At 40.5% G+C, this 18,650-nt stretch overlaps 1 protein-coding gene across 2 annotated transcripts in view; it reads right to left on the bottom strand.

Annotated features, from left to right (window-relative positions):
• The window catches only part of INPP5A (inositol polyphosphate-5-phosphatase A), a 474,649-nt gene that overhangs the window by 265,597 nt on the left and 190,402 nt on the right, over nucleotides 1-18,650 (bottom strand). For both annotated transcript variants that reach the window (XM_063433731.1, XM_063433732.1), the window contains exon 4: nucleotides 14,922-15,009. In XM_063433731.1, the coding sequence (XP_063289801.1) occupies nucleotides 14,922-15,009 (88 nt within the window). The remainder of the gene's footprint in view (nucleotides 1-14,921; nucleotides 15,010-18,650) is intronic.

An 18,650-nucleotide genomic window follows, 5' to 3' on the forward strand; every position in this document is an offset into this window, starting at 1 on the left:
AAATGATAAAAAAAAAAAAAAAGAACTATCGAATAAGAACAGACTGGCATTTTTGCAATATCTTGACGCCAGTTCTAGCACAGAAAGGGTTACTGTTCCGACAAAAATACATAGCAGAATTATTCCCAAACATCAATAAAGTCATTATCTCTTATCAGCAAACAGTATTCAGATATATGCTACATCAAGTCACGGAGCACTTATTTATGATCCAATTAAAATCCGTTAGGCCAACACATTAGGTGGTTCTCTAAAGTGTATTTCATTAAATCTCCAGCAATTAATGTCAGAATTTAGGCACAGCTTCCTAGCTCTGTGTTGCGAGGCCAATTCATGAACAATGGCTTCAATGAACCCCAAACTATAGGTAAATTGTATTTTTCAGTTTAAAGTACAGTATTTACAATTAATTCATGCTACCTTACATTATAAAGTCACAAGTTAGTCAAGGGGAAGGAACCAATCATCACACATGTTGCATTTATCAGATATTATGGTTATCTTACCTTGAGCACACACTATGTCAGGCATTGAAAAAAATGTACAATAATTTGGATTAGTTTGTAATAACCTAAGCTAGTCAGAGACACTGGGTCAATTAAAAAGGAGAGAGAATAAATTGTTCCACATATGTGCAGTGTATACATAAACACAATCTAGACTAGATTATGATGTCATAGGTACATTAGCATATCGCCATTGTGACATCATCAACTTTCACTGTGCATAATACGGAGTGAGTAAGTTGTACCTACATTTTAAAATCGGTTCACAGGACAAGGTGGGCAATAAGTAAATTCACTATGACGACAGACTTGTTTGCATACACTCCAACTTTAATACATCGGTGGTGAGGCTGTCAATTGGTAAATTATTATTTTATTTTTTTGCTATTGGTTATCTATAATTGCTTGTAATTCTGGAGGTGCAATGCATGTCTCACTTTTTAAGCTTTAAACACAACTGTGGCGCTTGAAGGGACAGTAAAGAAAAATAGTTTTTCGTGATTGGAAAAATAAATAAAAAGATAATTTTGATTAATGCTTGTGTTTCTAAAGTTGCTATACGACATTTCAGGAGCACAATATAGGCCTAGATTTAATATTTTTGTATATGCTATGCTTTTCAAATGATTACATTTTGGGGGGATGAACTTAAAATGATTTAATATTTAGATTAGAGTCACGTGATTCAGAGAAAAATGTTAAAAAAGAACAAACAGTGAGAGTTTCTAACTGGAAAGCTGATCAGTACTTAATATCCCTGGGCTGGATTTGCTTCACTGATTTTAGAAGTACAAAAACGACCCTAAATGAAATTGTACCAGTGATTCATGTATCACGTTGCGGCACGTCTAGGTAATGATATTCGTCTGTACACTGTGCTTGCTAAATAACTGGCAAATTTATAGGAATAATTTTATTTCTTCTATAAAGATATTACCTATGTAGTGTGCCTGTTTATAGCTAGCACTTACAAATAAGGTCATAGTGCATATGTTATTTATTTTTATTTTTTTCTGGGGGTAGGGGGAAGAGCAATATATACTATGGAAGTACATAACTTACTACATTCGCCTGCACAAATCACAATGCAAAATGTAATATTGAAAGGGACTATTGGATGTCAATTTTGCATATCTAAGTAGCATGGGCGAGAGCACTGGGCTAACCAGAACTACTAATGTGAAAGTACACAAGAATGAGCTGTTGTGATTTGATTTCTATGAGTAATCCTTTACAAAATAGACTGATCCTAATGAAATACCTTCTTCTAAATTCCAAAACTTGTCATGGTCAACTTGTGACTCCCTTACCTGGTCTCCAATGCCAATTGGGTTCCTGAGTGTATGGACGTCTGTCCATACATTCAGTGCCTGCAGTCACTGATATGACTCTGCTTTGCCCCCAGTATCAATGTAGTTGTAGCAATAGAGGTTCAGGCATTATTTTCTAAAATCAAAGCTGCTCCACTCATAGTTTATGGCAGCTACCATGACTTAAGATCTTAAAGACTATTATTTTGATACTTTTGCTATAAAACTCCACCTTTCTTTTACTCATGTTCTCGGTCCTATCTCACTATTCAACATTTCCAACATGAAAGTTAAAGGTTTATGCATTAAACCCCAAACTGTACCAAATGTAAGAATTGTAAAATGAATCAAAGATAGACGATTTATAATAATTTGCCAGCGTAACTCCGGTCTCAGCATGACAATTTTAGCCTAGAATTTGCAATTTGGTTTTTAATTTAGTACACGTCATGTTATAGTGAATAAACCTTTTAGGGCATAAAAGAGTGGACTTGGGTCATGAGAACATTGATTTCAAGATATCCCTATTTGTCTATTGTAGAAAGGTGTGAATATAATATCACTGGTTTCTTATGTCAGTTTATGAACACTTGTGAATACTGTTGAAATATACTGCCACCATGTGTCCATTTATAGTTTTACACCAACTAATCTACATGGCTAGGTCTTTACTTATTTAAAAATAAGACAATAAAAAAAAAACATCAACAACCTGTATAGCTTTACACGGACGATAAAAATGAAATTAAATGTGTTTTGCTTTACATAAATTCTTGTCTCTAAAGAGGAAACTCAACATGAAAAGCAACACATCAGTACCTTACACAGAATCTTCAGATATACAACCAGGGTTGTTGCTATAAACAAAACACTGTATAGGTTAATTTAATAAAGCATAAATTGTGGTGAAATGTAAAGCAGAATGTAGCCGTGTTCAGTCTGTAGATCCCTATCTGGCTTTCTTTAGACTGCAAGCTTAAGTGCTCATATACAAACAAACACAAATATTAAGTTTAGTGCCTACTTGTAGTTAAAAACACACTCTTTAACAAGTAATACTTGAAGTTTTTATATTCACGCCTAGATAAGGCAGGTGTGTATAGCAGCAAGTGGTAAGTTATACTATCTAGCATGAATAGTGCTACATGGACAGGTGTTAATTAGCATTTAGCGACTCCTATAAATGTTTATGGGAGATATTAAACATTTTGGCAGTTGCCAATTAGTGAAACTTAACATTTTGCAGCATTAAAATGGATGATAGTTGAGAATGTTAAAAGTTGCTGACAATTTTAGAAACAAGCCCTATGTTAGTGCATTCAAATAATTTAAAATTGGCAGCTAGCTGTCCCAAACCAATAATTTTGTTCCAATTGTTCTTGGATATAATTATCTACCAGTAATCATGCTCTTAAGGTTAAGATTGCCAAGTACGGGGAAGTGGAAACTTCTCTTAAGGCACTGCCTAAAGTTTAAAATTCCCAGAGTTATTCAGGCATCGCGATAAACGCGGCAAACATGGATAGGAGATATGTGTGTCTTACTGCCTTCAGTTGTACAGGATCAGGCCTGGGAAATAAATGTTCTGATATTCGTTGTTTTTCGTTGTTGCACTAACTTGGCTCTCCCTAAGTTAAAAGGGTAATCCAGACATGGACCCCATGCTCAGTGTGCCTAGAGGGGTATCAGCTACACTTCAATGATAAGGCCGAAACGATCATCCGGGGTTGCTGTATCTCTCGTGCAGAGAGAACTTGCTGGTATTTCAGTTCTGGACTGCCCTTATGGGTGGGATCAGTCTGATATGCTTTGGAACTGGTTCGCTCTCTAATGGCACAAATGAGCAACAACTATTTTGAGACTGAAGCGGGGATTTATCGAAGGATAAGCTATAGAGTCCCACTAAGCTTTTGTCCATTCTCAGAGTTCTCATATTCTCGGCTTTAAAAAAGGAATGTTCCTAGCCCAGAAAATTGTAACACAACTACTTAAATAAAAGAAAAAAGTAAAACAAAGTATGCATTCAATATTCAATCCCTATGACTTTATATTTGTAAGGAGAGAAGACACTGGTCTAAGCGATTATCCTGTACATTTCTTTAGAATGTGGTTGGCTCTGTACCAAGTTCTTAAAATAAGTTCCTTCTCTTTTACTGCCAAAGTTGGCAGCTGACCTGCAAAGTATTATACAAAGTGATGCTGCAAAAAGCTGTAACGGACTCCACAAATATCAACTTCTTCCCATCACACCTGTAAATAATGAAGTATAAACTGTAACCAGGCCACCGTGCTGCAGAATTCTATTCTCCCCTGATAGCATTGTTTTCTTCCACAAGGGACATGTGGTATGGTATGAAGAAGGCTTAATACAATGCCCATACAGATCAGGAGAAAAAATAAACAACATAGGCCTTAAACAGGATTATGCACTACTTGTACTGAAAGTTCTGACATTATGTTAAGGGACACTAAGCACCAAAACCACTACATCTTGTATTGGTTTTGATGCATTGATGTTATCCTGTTTCTCTGAAATTGGTTACTTTTCTCAGAGATCATGACTCTAGTGGCTGTCAGACTAAAAGGCACTTAAAGGAACACTCCAAGCACCAAAACCACTGCAGCTCACTGTAGTGGTTATGGTGCCAGGAGTGACCTGGAACTCTCCCCAGTGTAACAGTTTTTAAATACTTCGTACCTTGTGTCCACCAGGGGTTGCAACCGCCTCCACTACTAATGCTGGAGAGCTGTCAGAGTGGAGCCTGTAGGACCCCAGGTGAGACGTCAAATTAAATACAGAAAAGGGAATCTACAGGGGGAAAAATGTAAATACATACTACTGTAACCATAAATGAGTAAATAGGTCTTTAAAATACACTCACAAGATTTCTGGACTAACAGGCTTATCTCCAAGCTAGGGATGCTCAATGAATGCAGAAAATTGGGCGGAATCTTGAGGTTTCTACATCAAATAAGAGGATTGTTAGCATTTTTTTTTCTTTTCACTTATCTCCACTGGTGTTAGATAAGAGGTGATGAATTTTTTTGTAAAAAGTCAAACAATTATAAAAGGTTTAACTACTAAAAGGGTGATACAATGGCACTCTTGGCATCAAAACCAATACAGGAAGCTGCTGCTTGGAGTGTTTCTTTAAAGCAGCACTGTCAATGTTTTCCCTTTCAATTTTTCTTTCCTTATGCTCCTTGTATATTAATATTATATTCGATCCATGCCGCTTGCCTATATATATATATATTATCCTTTATTATTTGCGCTGCGTCGCAATATCCTGAAGCAGCCATTTTGTTCTCCCCTGTCCATGATGCATGTGGTTTGCTTGAATTCTTTTGATGTATGAATTGTGGGTAATCTATATGTGAAACAATAAATGGAACCTTGCTTAAAAGACAAGTGTCATCTCAATACGTAGTTAATATAATCATTTCATCAGGTTTAAAAAAATGAATAAAAAAATAAAAATAGATTCTTTGTTAAATAAAGTATGTGTAAAAAAATAAATTAAAAAAAATGAGAAAACCTCAACCCTACCTTTAGTATAAGACAGGGTCATTCAGTCATATACATACACCTTAAGTCAGACAGTGTTTGATAATGGACAGTCTCTCTGGTCTTCCCTACAACTGTACAATGTATATTCGCAAATCATCATTCACTTGCTTTTTTGCAAGTGAATTGATCATTTGAAGAACCCAGCAGGCAAGTAGTTAAAAAAATAAAACAAGTACTGACATACAAGGTAATGCAGACAGAAACAAGAGGTGAAGAGGGCCCTGCACAAAAGAGCTTACAATCTAAACTATTTTATGTAGGGCTATTCTAAGCTTGGTAAAAATAAAAGATAAACATGGTGTCTTTCAGCGGCAGGGGTAAATATATATAAAAAAAAAAAAAAACGTACTCTTGTATTTGCTTGTATTTGTCTGGTGAAACTAAAAAACAAATAACAAAACAAAAACCAAACAATGCAAACTCTAATGTTTTGGCTCCCCCTTGTGGTATGCAAGTAGGTTTTTTTTTTGTTTGTTTTTTAATCTTGCATTCACCATTACACAATCACATTTGAAAGAATATTTATCACAATATTATAAAAATAATTTTACATTTTAAATTTTTTAATGTTAAAAATAGATTAATAATTCTATATAGATTATTTTAAAAGTAATTTAAACATCCTTTTTTGACTTCATACGTGTTTTCAGCATTTGATCTCTGTTGAGTAGAGCAGTTTCATGGATTACCCCAGTAAATACAGCTAACCTACTGATTAATCAAAGACCCAGCCATGACTATTTAACATTTTGCATGCCAAAAATGGGAGAGACATGTTGCTCCCCATGCTTTTGAAAGGTTAACTATTCTCAAAAAGCAATTAAATCACGCCTCTGTAAATCAAATTTCTTCTTTGTTAAACATAACTAAACTAATTGCTACAACTAATAGAAGCTTAGAATCATCAGCTGGTTTAATTCAATTCTGGGAACGTTCTGATATTTTCTACAATTAATATCCACGACAGGATTTATATGTGCGATAAATCCAATTTAATTTCCTTTTTCAATTATTGGCCAATTAACAAAACCGGACTCAACTAAAAATATTACTCAGATATCATTAATTTAGTAAAAACTAACTTCACCTTTCTCTCTCATAAGATAGTCCAGGTGGGAGGGTGGAGAGTGTAACATCAAATGTGAATACTACAATTTTAAAGATTTAACGTAAACTACAGAATTGATATGCCTAGTCCAAACAACAGGTACCCAAGCTCACTTTGTGGAACACCTAGGGATTGTGTTAAAAATCCAACAAGTGGAAACAACATGTAGTCTGGCCCTGGCCTTCTCCACATCAGGATCTAGCTCAATCCACAAACTGTACATGCAACTCCTGTTACACACATGAGCATTCTGAGGTGGTATTTATTTTTATTTATTTTAAAGAACCCAGATAAGCTTGGACTTAAAGGAACTCTATAGGGTCAAGTACACAAACACATATTCCTGACCCTATAGTGTTAAAAACACTATCTAGCCCCCTGGCCCTACCTTGCACTCCTAAATATAGTAAAATCTTACTTTTATTCCAATCTGCTGGTACTGGCTCTGCCCCTGATCTGCCTCCTTGGCTGACAACATCAAAAGTGAATATCTCAGCCAATCACAATGTTTTCCCATAGGAAGGAGACTGCATTGTGCTTGGGAATGCAAAATTTAAATTACTGTGGGGAGTGGCTTTGGGATCCTGAGTCCTGACACTGAGCTTAAAAGTAAAACAAGTCTATGGGGTGTATTTGAATTTCAATGTCTGGAAGATTTTTTTTATATTTATATTTATTATGTGTTATTGTAAAGCATTGATACTAGCATTTAAACTGAGGTCCCGGGGGATGCAAACCTGCGTGAGCCCCCAAACCCTTCCTAGTGACCTGCAGCTCGGAAACACCAATTTAACATAGAAAGACCAATCTTAAATTCTGCTCCTGCTATAGTTTAAAGACATGCTGGATAATAAAGAATACAGAGTAATACTTTATTATGTCCAGTTAAAACAAAAAAAAAAGATTTTGATTGAGAAATTACAAAGAACTGTTGTATTGTTATATTAATGTGTTTCTAAATGAATATTAGGCATTAGCCTAATAGTTTTATGGTCTAATCTTTCTGGATGGAAACGTAACGTGTAAATATCCCTAACCTTTTACTGGCTCTGGCATATAATACAGCAAAATGTCTCTCTTTCTCCTGGGTAGACCCTGTGATAATAAGCTTATTATCAGGAACACGCTTACAGCTGTAAAACAGGAATTATTATCAATAATTGATTGGCAATAAAAGTTTATAGACTCGGCACTGGAAACCATAGTAGCAAGTGATGGATCATTCTTCTGTTCTGAAAGGCGAAGAACATGCAGATTGTACAGCAGTGCAATTATTAAAAGGGACACTGCCTAAAAAAAAACTGAAAGAGTATTCTTTTTAGAATGTTATGAATATTTCCCTATTTAATGACATGAAATGTGACTTAATTCTATACGATCACATAATTCCTGCTTGCCTAAAAAGTGTTATTATTATTACTGAATAATCAAAAAGAAAAATCCCTCTTAAAAGGGGCGCAGTCATATCCTATGATATTTAGACCTATACGTAAATATTTGTGAGGTGTGAAAAGTAAAATGAAATTAAGAAATCAACATCTATTTATCCAGTAACTGGGCACCTCCATCTGTCAATCATTGTTATAAACTCTGTCCTTTGCACGTGGAAATCGGCATAATCTGAACTGGATTAAGATGTAAACTGTTAAATTTCTAATATAAATTTAAAAGAAAACAGAGCACCGTTACGGCTTCATCACACTGAAGTGGTTATAGTGTCTGCAGGGCAGTCTTACCAGCATTACAGGCCCCTGGGGAAGGCATGGCACTGGGGGTCCTGCCTACACACCACTCACAGAAATAAAAATGTAAATTATTGATAAATGTAAGCTTATATTTCATAATCAGACTGTTTAATACAGGGCTGCCCAACAGGTAGATCCCCAGATGTTGTAGAACTACAACTCCCAAGCAGCCCTCCCTTGTTCTTCACATACTAGGGGCATTTAAAGCAGGCATGGTACCTGCTCTCAGGGCCGCTTCCAGGTTAGGCGTGGGGTACACACGGTAGTTATATCCCCATAGTGAGTCACTACTATGCACAGCTACAGGGCCTCTATGCTGGTGGGGCCCCAGGCCAACTGCCCAGCTTGGAGCAAATGCCAACGGAGTAAAACAATTGCTTCAATTGATGTGCCCCATAGTTTTTTTCAAAGAATGACATCGAACATATTGAAAGAAAAGAAAAATGACAATGGGCCCAGATCATGTAAGATCAATGTTAATGTGTCAGAAAACTATAAAATGATAATTTTTGGAACATTAAGCAGGGCAGTAGATGTCTTTAAAAGCTCAGCACATGTAAATGTGTTTGACCTGCATAATGTTAGTACAGCAGCAAATCATTGTAGGGAATTAATAGCAAGACCAGGCCATGTGTTGAAAAACTATTCAAACTTATCCCAAAATATTACAGTTATATACACTAAAGGAGGGGAAACATTGGTGTAAACCATTGGATAAATACAACAGAGATAAATGCAATGCGTCAAGGACAAATTGTTTAAGCGAACAGACCACAAAATCCAGTGCAAATGGAAAAGAGTGATAAAGTAATCCTGTATATTGCTGTTTTATACAAACTGTGAGATTCTGAGTTACTGGCTTTTTGCCACACATACCGCTTACTTAATGGGGCAATGTAAGCACTATGGCCATTACAGCCTGCTTGTTAGAGAGACAGGAAGCTATAGTCAACGTTGGCAATATCAATTACGTTGAAATGTGGAGGGCACTGATTGGATGAGAGCATAGGCTGACATGCTCAGCCAATGAGTGTCATCCAAATATAGACATAACCGATATGGCTAATGTGGAACTTATACAATATACACACAAGAGCGATACACCAAAGGAGACACTGCGTCACAGTCTGACATGAAGCCAGTGGATAGCACTAACGACATGCTGACAACATAACCACTACAATTCTAGGGTGCTTAGAGTTCCATTTTATTTAAGATAATTTTTTTTTTATTTAACTCTTTTAAATGTAGATAGGGTAAAATCTTTGCAAAGTACAACAACAAAATGGTACTTTTGTCTTCTTTTGTCAAAATTGCTGTGAATAATGATTACACATTCTTTAAAAGGACACTCTATAATACTCTGTTACATGGGATGACGATGCATTGTGTAAAGGTCGTCTTTGAAATAAAGAATTAAAGAGAAAAAAAAAGACACTGTAGGGGAAGGGTGTTTGAAATCCGGAACAGCTAGTAATTTGGGCCAGTTGCAGTTGAAAGTCGGGCTGCTGGGTGGCGAAGTACGTAGGGAGCCCTTTACATACTGTGCTCCTCCTGCACAGCTCCCTTGCATGCCCTGCAGTGCATTTCTGATATTGGCATCACTACTGGCGTGCAAGAGATCTGTGCAGAAAGAGCACAGAGATCCCATCACAGCAGCAACCGCTGCAGGAAAAGTAGGTGTTTTGGGCATGTTACAAAATTATATATATATACACACACACACATACACAATATTGTAAAACAACTTATTTAGGTAACTAAAACAACTTATTTTTGGGGGGCGGAGCCGAACTGCCGAGGAGAGCGGTCGCAGATAACTAGAGCTCCTGATACAACACGACGGAAAACTGCCTAAACTAATTAAGAATTACCCACTAACCCCCCAAAAGATTGCTGGAACCCCCAAGAGCAATATGGGAAAGAAAAATAAAAAGCCGGGGCCGGCAAAACCTACCTCTGGGCTGACGATCGGAGATATGTGGAGGCAAGCACGAGGCCCGACAGAACCCAATATGGCGGCCCTTCATGGCGGCTGCTCTGATTTTTCTGATGATCTATCCGGAGACGCAGAGGACGACTACCTACCAGCTCCAGTCATGCCACAACGGGCCAGACCCCAAGGGACGACTACCGACACTGAATTGGTGACCACAGGGGTGATGAAAGCCCTACTGGCTGATCTTCAAAAGAATATACTGGCTGATGTACATGCCCTCAGGGGAGAAATACAGGGCCTGACAGGCCGCATCAACACGCTGGAAACTTCCTCACAGAGCCACCAGCAGGACCTGTCATCCTTACAAAAGGCAGTACAGGACTTACAAGGGCAGAACCGGCTCTATGAACGCCGATTCGCGGCACAGGAGGACACCAGAAGAAGGCAAAACTTGAAAGTTAGAGGGCTACCGGACGAAATATCGGAGTCCGAACTACCGCACGTTATTCGGCGCATGATAGCAGCCATATTGCCGCATGGACAGCCCGAAGCCATCACCCCTGCGGACATATTTCGGATCCCTAAACCCCCCAGGGCACCGTCTTCAGCCACAAAAGACACCATAGTCACGTTTCGCACTGGGAGAGATAAATCTGTGATCCTCACGGCCCTACGGGGCAAAACCCCACTACAGTTCGACAACAGGGGACTAACCTTCTTTGCCGATCTGTCTAACGGCACCTTGGCCTGGCGCAGGTCGCTTCGGCCACTCACCTCCCTGCTCCGCCAAAATGGAATCAGCTACAACTGGCGGAATCCCAGGACTCTCAGCGTACAACGAGGAAAGGACTTCCACCTGATCCACGACATCCAGGATGCACCGGACCTTCTGCGGACTCTGGGCATCCCACAGGACTCCCTCGCCCAAGAAGGACTTCCTCACCTGACCACATCGGACCATAATTGGGATCTGACGAAAATCAACCCGTTTATCCCGAGAGGCTCAACCCCTGTGTCTTATGCTGCTGTCACTACCTAACACTCGTGACTCACCGTGGACTATATTCTCCTCAGAAACCGCATGGATGACACCCCAGCAGACAACCCTGGGACACCTATGAGAAACACCGATTTCTCCTTGGACTTGTAATGTATATGTCTGTTTAACAGAATGCCTCCCCCCCCCCCCCCTTAGGGCACTACGGGGCCCTGACCCTCCCAGACCCGTTTTCAGATGACGGGCCGTATAACGGCTTTACTACCTCCCTAACACCTACCAACGAGGTCCAGCAATACAGCAATAACTCACCCACGCACACCCACCTCACAAACGACCAGACACTGACGAGCACCAATCCAGGAGCTGACGGGGAACACAAAAATACACACTGCCACACATCACGCCACACCTAACCACACACACATTCACACCAGGCCACCAATTGGGTACTGACCAAGGGAGGACAGAGCGCACACACCAGCCCCAGGGTGCCGTCAGCTACGACAGGTACGGTCCCCCCTCACACACCACAATGTTTGGCACAGCGCTTATCCCCGATCGACCCACGACAGATCTTACACGACAGCTGGTGGACCTGCAAGCTATGGTTCCCTAACCACCCACATTGAATAGCACAACGCAACTAAAGTGATAACACAATGTTTGAAATGTGCGACTGACTAGCCTACACTCGTAAACGGTAGGGAAGCCTCACTATGTTATCTATCTCTGTTAAAGTTATGTATATATGTATATGGGTTTATAATGTAGTTACCTAACTATCGTTTTGAGCACCGCGCAGAACAAACCGTACCCCTTTTCAGACCTTCTATGATCTCATCCAACGTAATTCCTAGCCTAACTGGTCTGATAGTTACCTTTAAAGCTCGTTATCTCTCACACACCTAACATAAACTCAAGCGATAACCACTGGGGTACCCTATTGCTTAATTACTTAAAAGGAACAAAGTCAGAAAATAGTAGGTAGCTTAAACTGTGCAATGTAAACAAGACGCTACGTAACTTAGGAAGTGATCACAATAATATCTAGTAGGCCACCGCTCTGCCACTATTACCTGGTCACTGCTAGTATTCAGGACTCTATCTCAACTCTTTAGTTCTTGCTAAATCACCATGTTAGCCTATGGGCAGTACACATGTGGAAGTTGGGTACCCTGCCAAGGTATCAGCTGATATTCAGACTACATGAGCTGGCTGCCAACTCAGCTAAGTCTGACAGGGACTCTAACCCAGGCAGCAGAAAACCCAGCGGTACACAAGCGACAATCATCTTATTATTTGGTTTAGCACTGTAATTCTATTTAAATGCCTAGGATTTGTATAGCCTAGTATCACTCGCTCAATAGATAATCCAAACATGCTCTGCCTAGCCTGTAATTCAAATTGAAATTAACATAATGCTTAATCAGCCTGCTACCATACCGTTTTTTTTTTTTTTTCTTTGTTCTTTCTTTAATGATATAACAATTTGTTATTTAATGCAAAGATCGCAGATTATCACAAGGATGTCTCATCACACCTTTTATATATAGGTGGCTTGTCTAGCGACATTTAAACCTGAGAGTTGCCATGTTGACAGCTACACTTATGGTGCAAATATAATGTTAATTGTTAATTGTTAAAAATTGTTAAAAATTGTATTAAGCTCTATAGTAACACAATATCACATATAGTGCCTTCACTTACTTTAAGAGACGACAACAAAGTCGATAGCAAAGCTGTGTAATTTAACGCTGTCAGCCATACATGTATAATCACTAACGGATCCAAGCAACGACCGTGCAGATTACGCTGTCAAGCTGTATTATATGTCTATCTTGTTCAGTTAACCCTAAAAATGTGCAATGCCCTTCATGCCATAGTGTTATACCTTTCTATGTATCATCTGGTTTGCCTCAGCTGTTGTGGCAGAACAAACCTGCCTGTTACTTATTTGCACAAATAAAATAAAGAATTTAAAAAAAAAAAAAAAACTTATTTTTTCTCCCGCAGGCCTAAACAGCCACAAGGAATCTATATCATAGTGTTCCTTTAATGGATGCAAATACAGACTAAGTGACTGTCTTGTACATGTGGTCCATTTAATCTTCATAGGAAAAGAAGTTTCATAATTAAGTGAGGAGCTGAGGTGTTGTTTGTCACTCTGAGGAGCAATTCCCATTATTTTTGTATTTTTTATGGATTCATAATTAAGCGAATTTTATACAGATTTGGACAACAATAATTTATAATGCAGTACTATGAACAGAGTAGGTTTCTTTGAGAAATTTTCATGGTGAAAGACGAGATAGCTATTTCACAAATCGAATGAGTAATAATTACTTAAGGACTTAAGTCAATTGGCGAGATTGACAGCTGAGGCCTTTTGACAATTCTACATACATTTTGCATTGTTTTAATGGGATCAGCGGTTTCCTTAGAACTGAGCCCCACTATTGACATAATACTGTTGTCTGCGTTTTTTTCCGTGTGTTTATCATTTGTTGTTTGCTGAACCTCAAAAATAATGGTAAATAATGGTAAATAGATTGAGATTAAGTCAACGTGTACAGTCAACAACACTTGGTAAAAATAACAAATTCCAAAAAGTTAAAAAAAAAAAAGATCTATTCTTATTTATTACCAAAACAAACACAAATTTTCATGGAATACCATCGGAATTGTATTTTTCCCATCATTAATTCACTTACAGAAAAAAACCCAAAAGAAAACAAGAATATTTGATGTTAACAAACTCCGTGCAATAGTTTACAATCAAACGATGAGAAGTGAATTATCACCATTCCAACCATGAAAAATGGGTTGACACATTAAAATAAAGTACCCAAAACTAAAGCAGTTTGCATTACTTTTTAAAATGTCCTTCTAGTTTAAATATATATTTAAGGTAATAAGCAAAGAAGTGCAAATCCCTGAATTGTCCATCAAAGAAATGGGAAAACTGAGGCTCTTCTTGATGATACAGATCTAATTTGGAGCATAACAAATATCACTCGTAAATTATGGATTTCATTTGTAGAGCATGGGAACAAAAAATACTATTATTATTAATGGAAGCCTGCCAAGAGCTAATAAAATAAAAATTAAAGACAGAGGCCCAAATGTGCAGCTAGAAGGACCCGCGATAAAATTTATGGATGGTAATCATCCTTACTGGAATGAAATGGTTTCTTTTACTTGCAAGTCTAAGACTTGCAGTAGTTTTAGCTTCTAAATACAGATCAGTCTATCCAACGAAAGGCCAAAAGCCTGACTAAGACTATGTAAATACAGTGAGCAAAGGATAAAGTCTGTTTTCAAAGCCTAGTTTAGTAGAAGTATTCTGAGATTATTCTCCAAACCTTATAAGCAACACTACAATTCATTTCTTTACTTTACACACTGTAAAAGTATTAGCAAATTTTTTTTTTACACGTACTTGCTCACTTCTGATCAAATTAAGTTTTGCCAATCTAGAGTCAAACCACGATGTTTGCCAGATTTAGCCTCTTGGGCAACACATTTATTTGAGAATAGCAGTCGGCCTTTATCATCCCCAAAAGTATTTGTATACTTAGAGTGCTTTGAATATATCAGGTCATTTCAACGCAGACATGTTCGTAAAAGTTCTTACAAACCATTAAACTGCTTTAAACGTTTTCTAACAGCTGTAAAGCGCCCTACATTTCTAAATGTACAGGCGTTAGTAAATTCGAATCGAGGGGATTAACGATGTACCTACCGTAAAGTTTTCCTGGGATTTGTAGTTTTCATCCAGGTAAACTCGTGCTCTGTTGTACTCCTTCATAGCATCACTTGAAAGAAGATCTCTGAGAGAGAAAAACAAAATTTCAAAAGATTCAGAATGAGAGCTAGTGCAGGATGAAATCCTATGTTTTAGGGATGTCATCAGATGGATTTTTTGTGACTTGCCCCCAATTCCCCATACTCATATGTTCACACATGCTTTGCCAACGTAACACAGGCAACAAGTCCTAAAAAAATAAGCATGGGACCCACCACCCATTAAAACTCAACCATTTACTTCAAATGTAACTTCATTGTTAGTGTTTAAATGCCTTTTTATCAACATCCTGTTAATGTTTTAAATTCTCCTCGCTATTAGCAGGCAGGGTGTTCAATGTAGAGAGAGGCCCTATCCTTGTAACTGTGCTGCCCTAGGTAAACCTTTATTCAATGTGGATCTTCCTCCTATGTGTGCAATACTGCATTGATAGCAATTCTATGGAAAAAGTAAACATTTTTACTAATAAATCATGCAAATATGAATACGGATGAATTGAACACTGATTGTTTATTTTCTGCTATTTTCAATCTCCATCAATGTGTTGTGGATAGAGCAGAATGTAGTGGCGGAGGTTTACTAATTAAATGGATATTATAGTTACCAGAACAACTATAGTTTAATGTAGCTGTTCTGGTGTCTACAGCCTGTGCCTGCAGGGATTTTAATGTAAACACTGTGGTTTCGAGCTTGTTACAATGTTTCCACAGGTGACTGGATTTTCTGGATACATTTAGTAGACTGTGTTCTGCTTTTTTGGGAATGGCTGCAGCTCCACGTGTTCACAGGAGCAGGAAGTGAGTGCAGAAAAATATAATGGCAAGATGGCATATGATGCATCGTCACCTCCTAAGATGTCTAATGATCTTTTATTTCTTTGATCTGGGAAGAGCCTACGGCCTAGATCTTCTCACATGCGGCAAGAAGCTGGGAAAGGTTCCCTACCTACGCTGTTGTCCTGTCTGCATCTACCACAGGAGGGGAGCAGGGGACAGCCGTCATTTAAGGAATGAACGCCCCACTTTGTTCTTTCCTCTACATTGCTGTGGGGAGATTGTTCTGAGTTGCAGGTCAGTCAGGACGGGCTGGCAAGGTAATGATGCCTATTCTACAGCTATGGAACAAGTAACAGTGGCGGAACTATCATGGTCGCAGCCAGTGGCGTACACACAATCCATGGGGCCCCGGTGCGAAACTGATCCATGGGCTCCCCTCCCCTATTCTCCCCCCTCCCCTGACACACACACATACATACATACAAACGTAGACAAACACACACTGACACACACACATACATACATACAAACAGACAGGCACACATATATACATACAGACACACACAGACAGGCACACAGACAGACACATACATATGTAGACACACAGACACTCATATACACACACACGACACACATACATACATACATACAGGCAGACACACATACATACATACACAGACAGACACACATACAGACAGACACACATACATACATACAGGCAGACACACACAGACAGACATACATACACACACACACAATATTTAAGTCACCCTCCTGTTTCTTACCTTTTAGGTGCAGGAGGGTGACTGGGGTCCAGTGGTGGCTCAGGTGGATGGGAGTCAGAGTTCCCACTCTGACTCCCTGGTGCGGCTCTCAGTGTTAGCTGGGAGGAGTGACGTGCGGTCACTTCCTCCTAGCTCGGTGTGATGTAATCACAGGGGGCCCGGTCGCGCTGTTAAAGCGCCCAGCGCTGACCGGGCCCCCTTACAATCCATATCCATCGGGTGGCCCTGACAGCATGGGCCACCCGATGGACCCCTTGGACGGCAGCCCCGGCGGTTTGTCGCGCGGGCAGGGGCCGCAAAAGATAATGGCGAGTAGCGGGTCGCAGGGTGGCCGGGCCCCCTGGAGTGACAGGCCCGGTCGCAGCTGCGACCATGGTATGTACACCAGTGGTCGCAGCTATGACCAGGCCTTTCACTTCCAGCAGCCCGGCTGCCCTATCGACTCCTGCTGATGCAAAGGATCGGACTGGCCCACCGGGATACCTGGAAATTTCGTGGTGGTCCACATAACTTCAGGGCCAGTGCACTGTCGCACTGGCCTGGGGGGTCACCGTCGCAGAGTTGCACAGTGCTCCCCCTCCTTTCAATCATTGTTTGTAGTGTGACTGAGTGGACCGCAGTCTGACAGGAAGTGCTCACTGAGAGCCACAAGCACTTCCTGTCAGACCAGCTACTGCGATCTGTTTAGCCACGCTACAGGTACAGAAGGGAATGGGGATGATGAGCAGGTACAGAAGGGAAGGGAGGAGCTGAGAGGGGAATGAGACACATGGAGGGGCTGAAGTGGAAAATGAGACACATAGGGGGGCATGACAATTTTTGCACCGGTGCCCAACAATCTCTCCTTGTGTCTCATTCCCCCTCTAGTCCCTCCATGTGTCTCATCCTTTCCCCAATCCCCCCTTTTGTCTCATCCTTCCCCAGCCACTCTATGTGTCTCTTTCTCTTCCCTCAGCCCCCACATGTTTCTATTCCCTATTGTGTCTCATTTCCCTCCAGCCCCTCCATGTATCTCATTCTCCACCAGCCCTCCAATGTTTCTCATCCCTCATGTGCTTGTTATCCCCTAACCCCTCTATGTGTCTTATGCTCCCCCCATGTGCCTCATCTCCCCATGTCTCATGCACCCCAGCAGCCCCTCCATGTGTCTCATCCCCCCATGATGCTCATGCTCCCCCCAGGCCCTTCATGTGTCTCCACAATCTCTCCCCCTAGCCCCTCAACGTGTCTCCACAATCTCTCACCCGCAACCCTTCCATGTGTTTTATTCTCTCCACCCAGTGTGCCTATGTGTCTCACTCATCCCCCAGCTCTACCATGTGTCTCATTCCCTCACCCCATCCCCTCCATGTGTCTCATTCACTCTCCCCCAGCCCCTCCATGTGTCTCATTCACTCTCCCCCAGCCCCTCCATGTGTCTCATTCCCTCTCCCCTATCCCCCACATGTGTCTTATTGCCTCTCCCCTACCCCCTCCATGTGTCTTATTCCCTCTCCCCCGGCCCCTCCATGTCTCATTCCCTCTCCCCTAGCCCCCACATGTCTCCTTCCCTCTCCCCTAGCCCCCACATGTGTCTCATTCCCTCCCCCCAGCCCCTTCCATGTGTCTCATTCCCTCACCCCGAGCCCAATCATGTATCTCATTCCCTCACCCCCAGTCCCATCATGTGTCTCATTCTCTCCCCCCTAGCACTTTCATGTGTCTCATTTCCTCATCTCCCCATGTGTCCATGAAGCTATGTTTCAAGCAGTGCCTTATGCAAGTCTGAGTTTTAAAAGCTCCCTATTGCAATCCAGGACATAGCTCAGATCATCTCCAGCTGAAGCAGTGCCTTATGCAAGTCTGAGTTTTAAATGCTCCCTACTGCAATCCAGGACATAGCTCAGATCATCAACAGCTTCTCCATATTCTCCGTAATTTTGGTCTACGGGATACTGCTCTCTCCTAGTGCTCCTCCTACCTCTCCCAGCGCTCTTTCAGTGTTTCTTTCTCTGACTCTGCCTCTCCCCCCCCCCCCAACCATTCTGTCAGCGTCCCCCATGGTTCTGTCCTTGGTCCCCTACTGTTCTCTAGCTACACTGGTAAACTCATCAGCTCCTTTGGCT

The sequence above is a fragment of the Pelobates fuscus genome, chromosome 10, assembly GCF_036172605.1.
Source record: "Pelobates fuscus isolate aPelFus1 chromosome 10, aPelFus1.pri, whole genome shotgun sequence".
NCBI classification, from domain to species: Eukaryota; Metazoa; Chordata; class Amphibia; order Anura; family Pelobatidae; genus Pelobates; species Pelobates fuscus.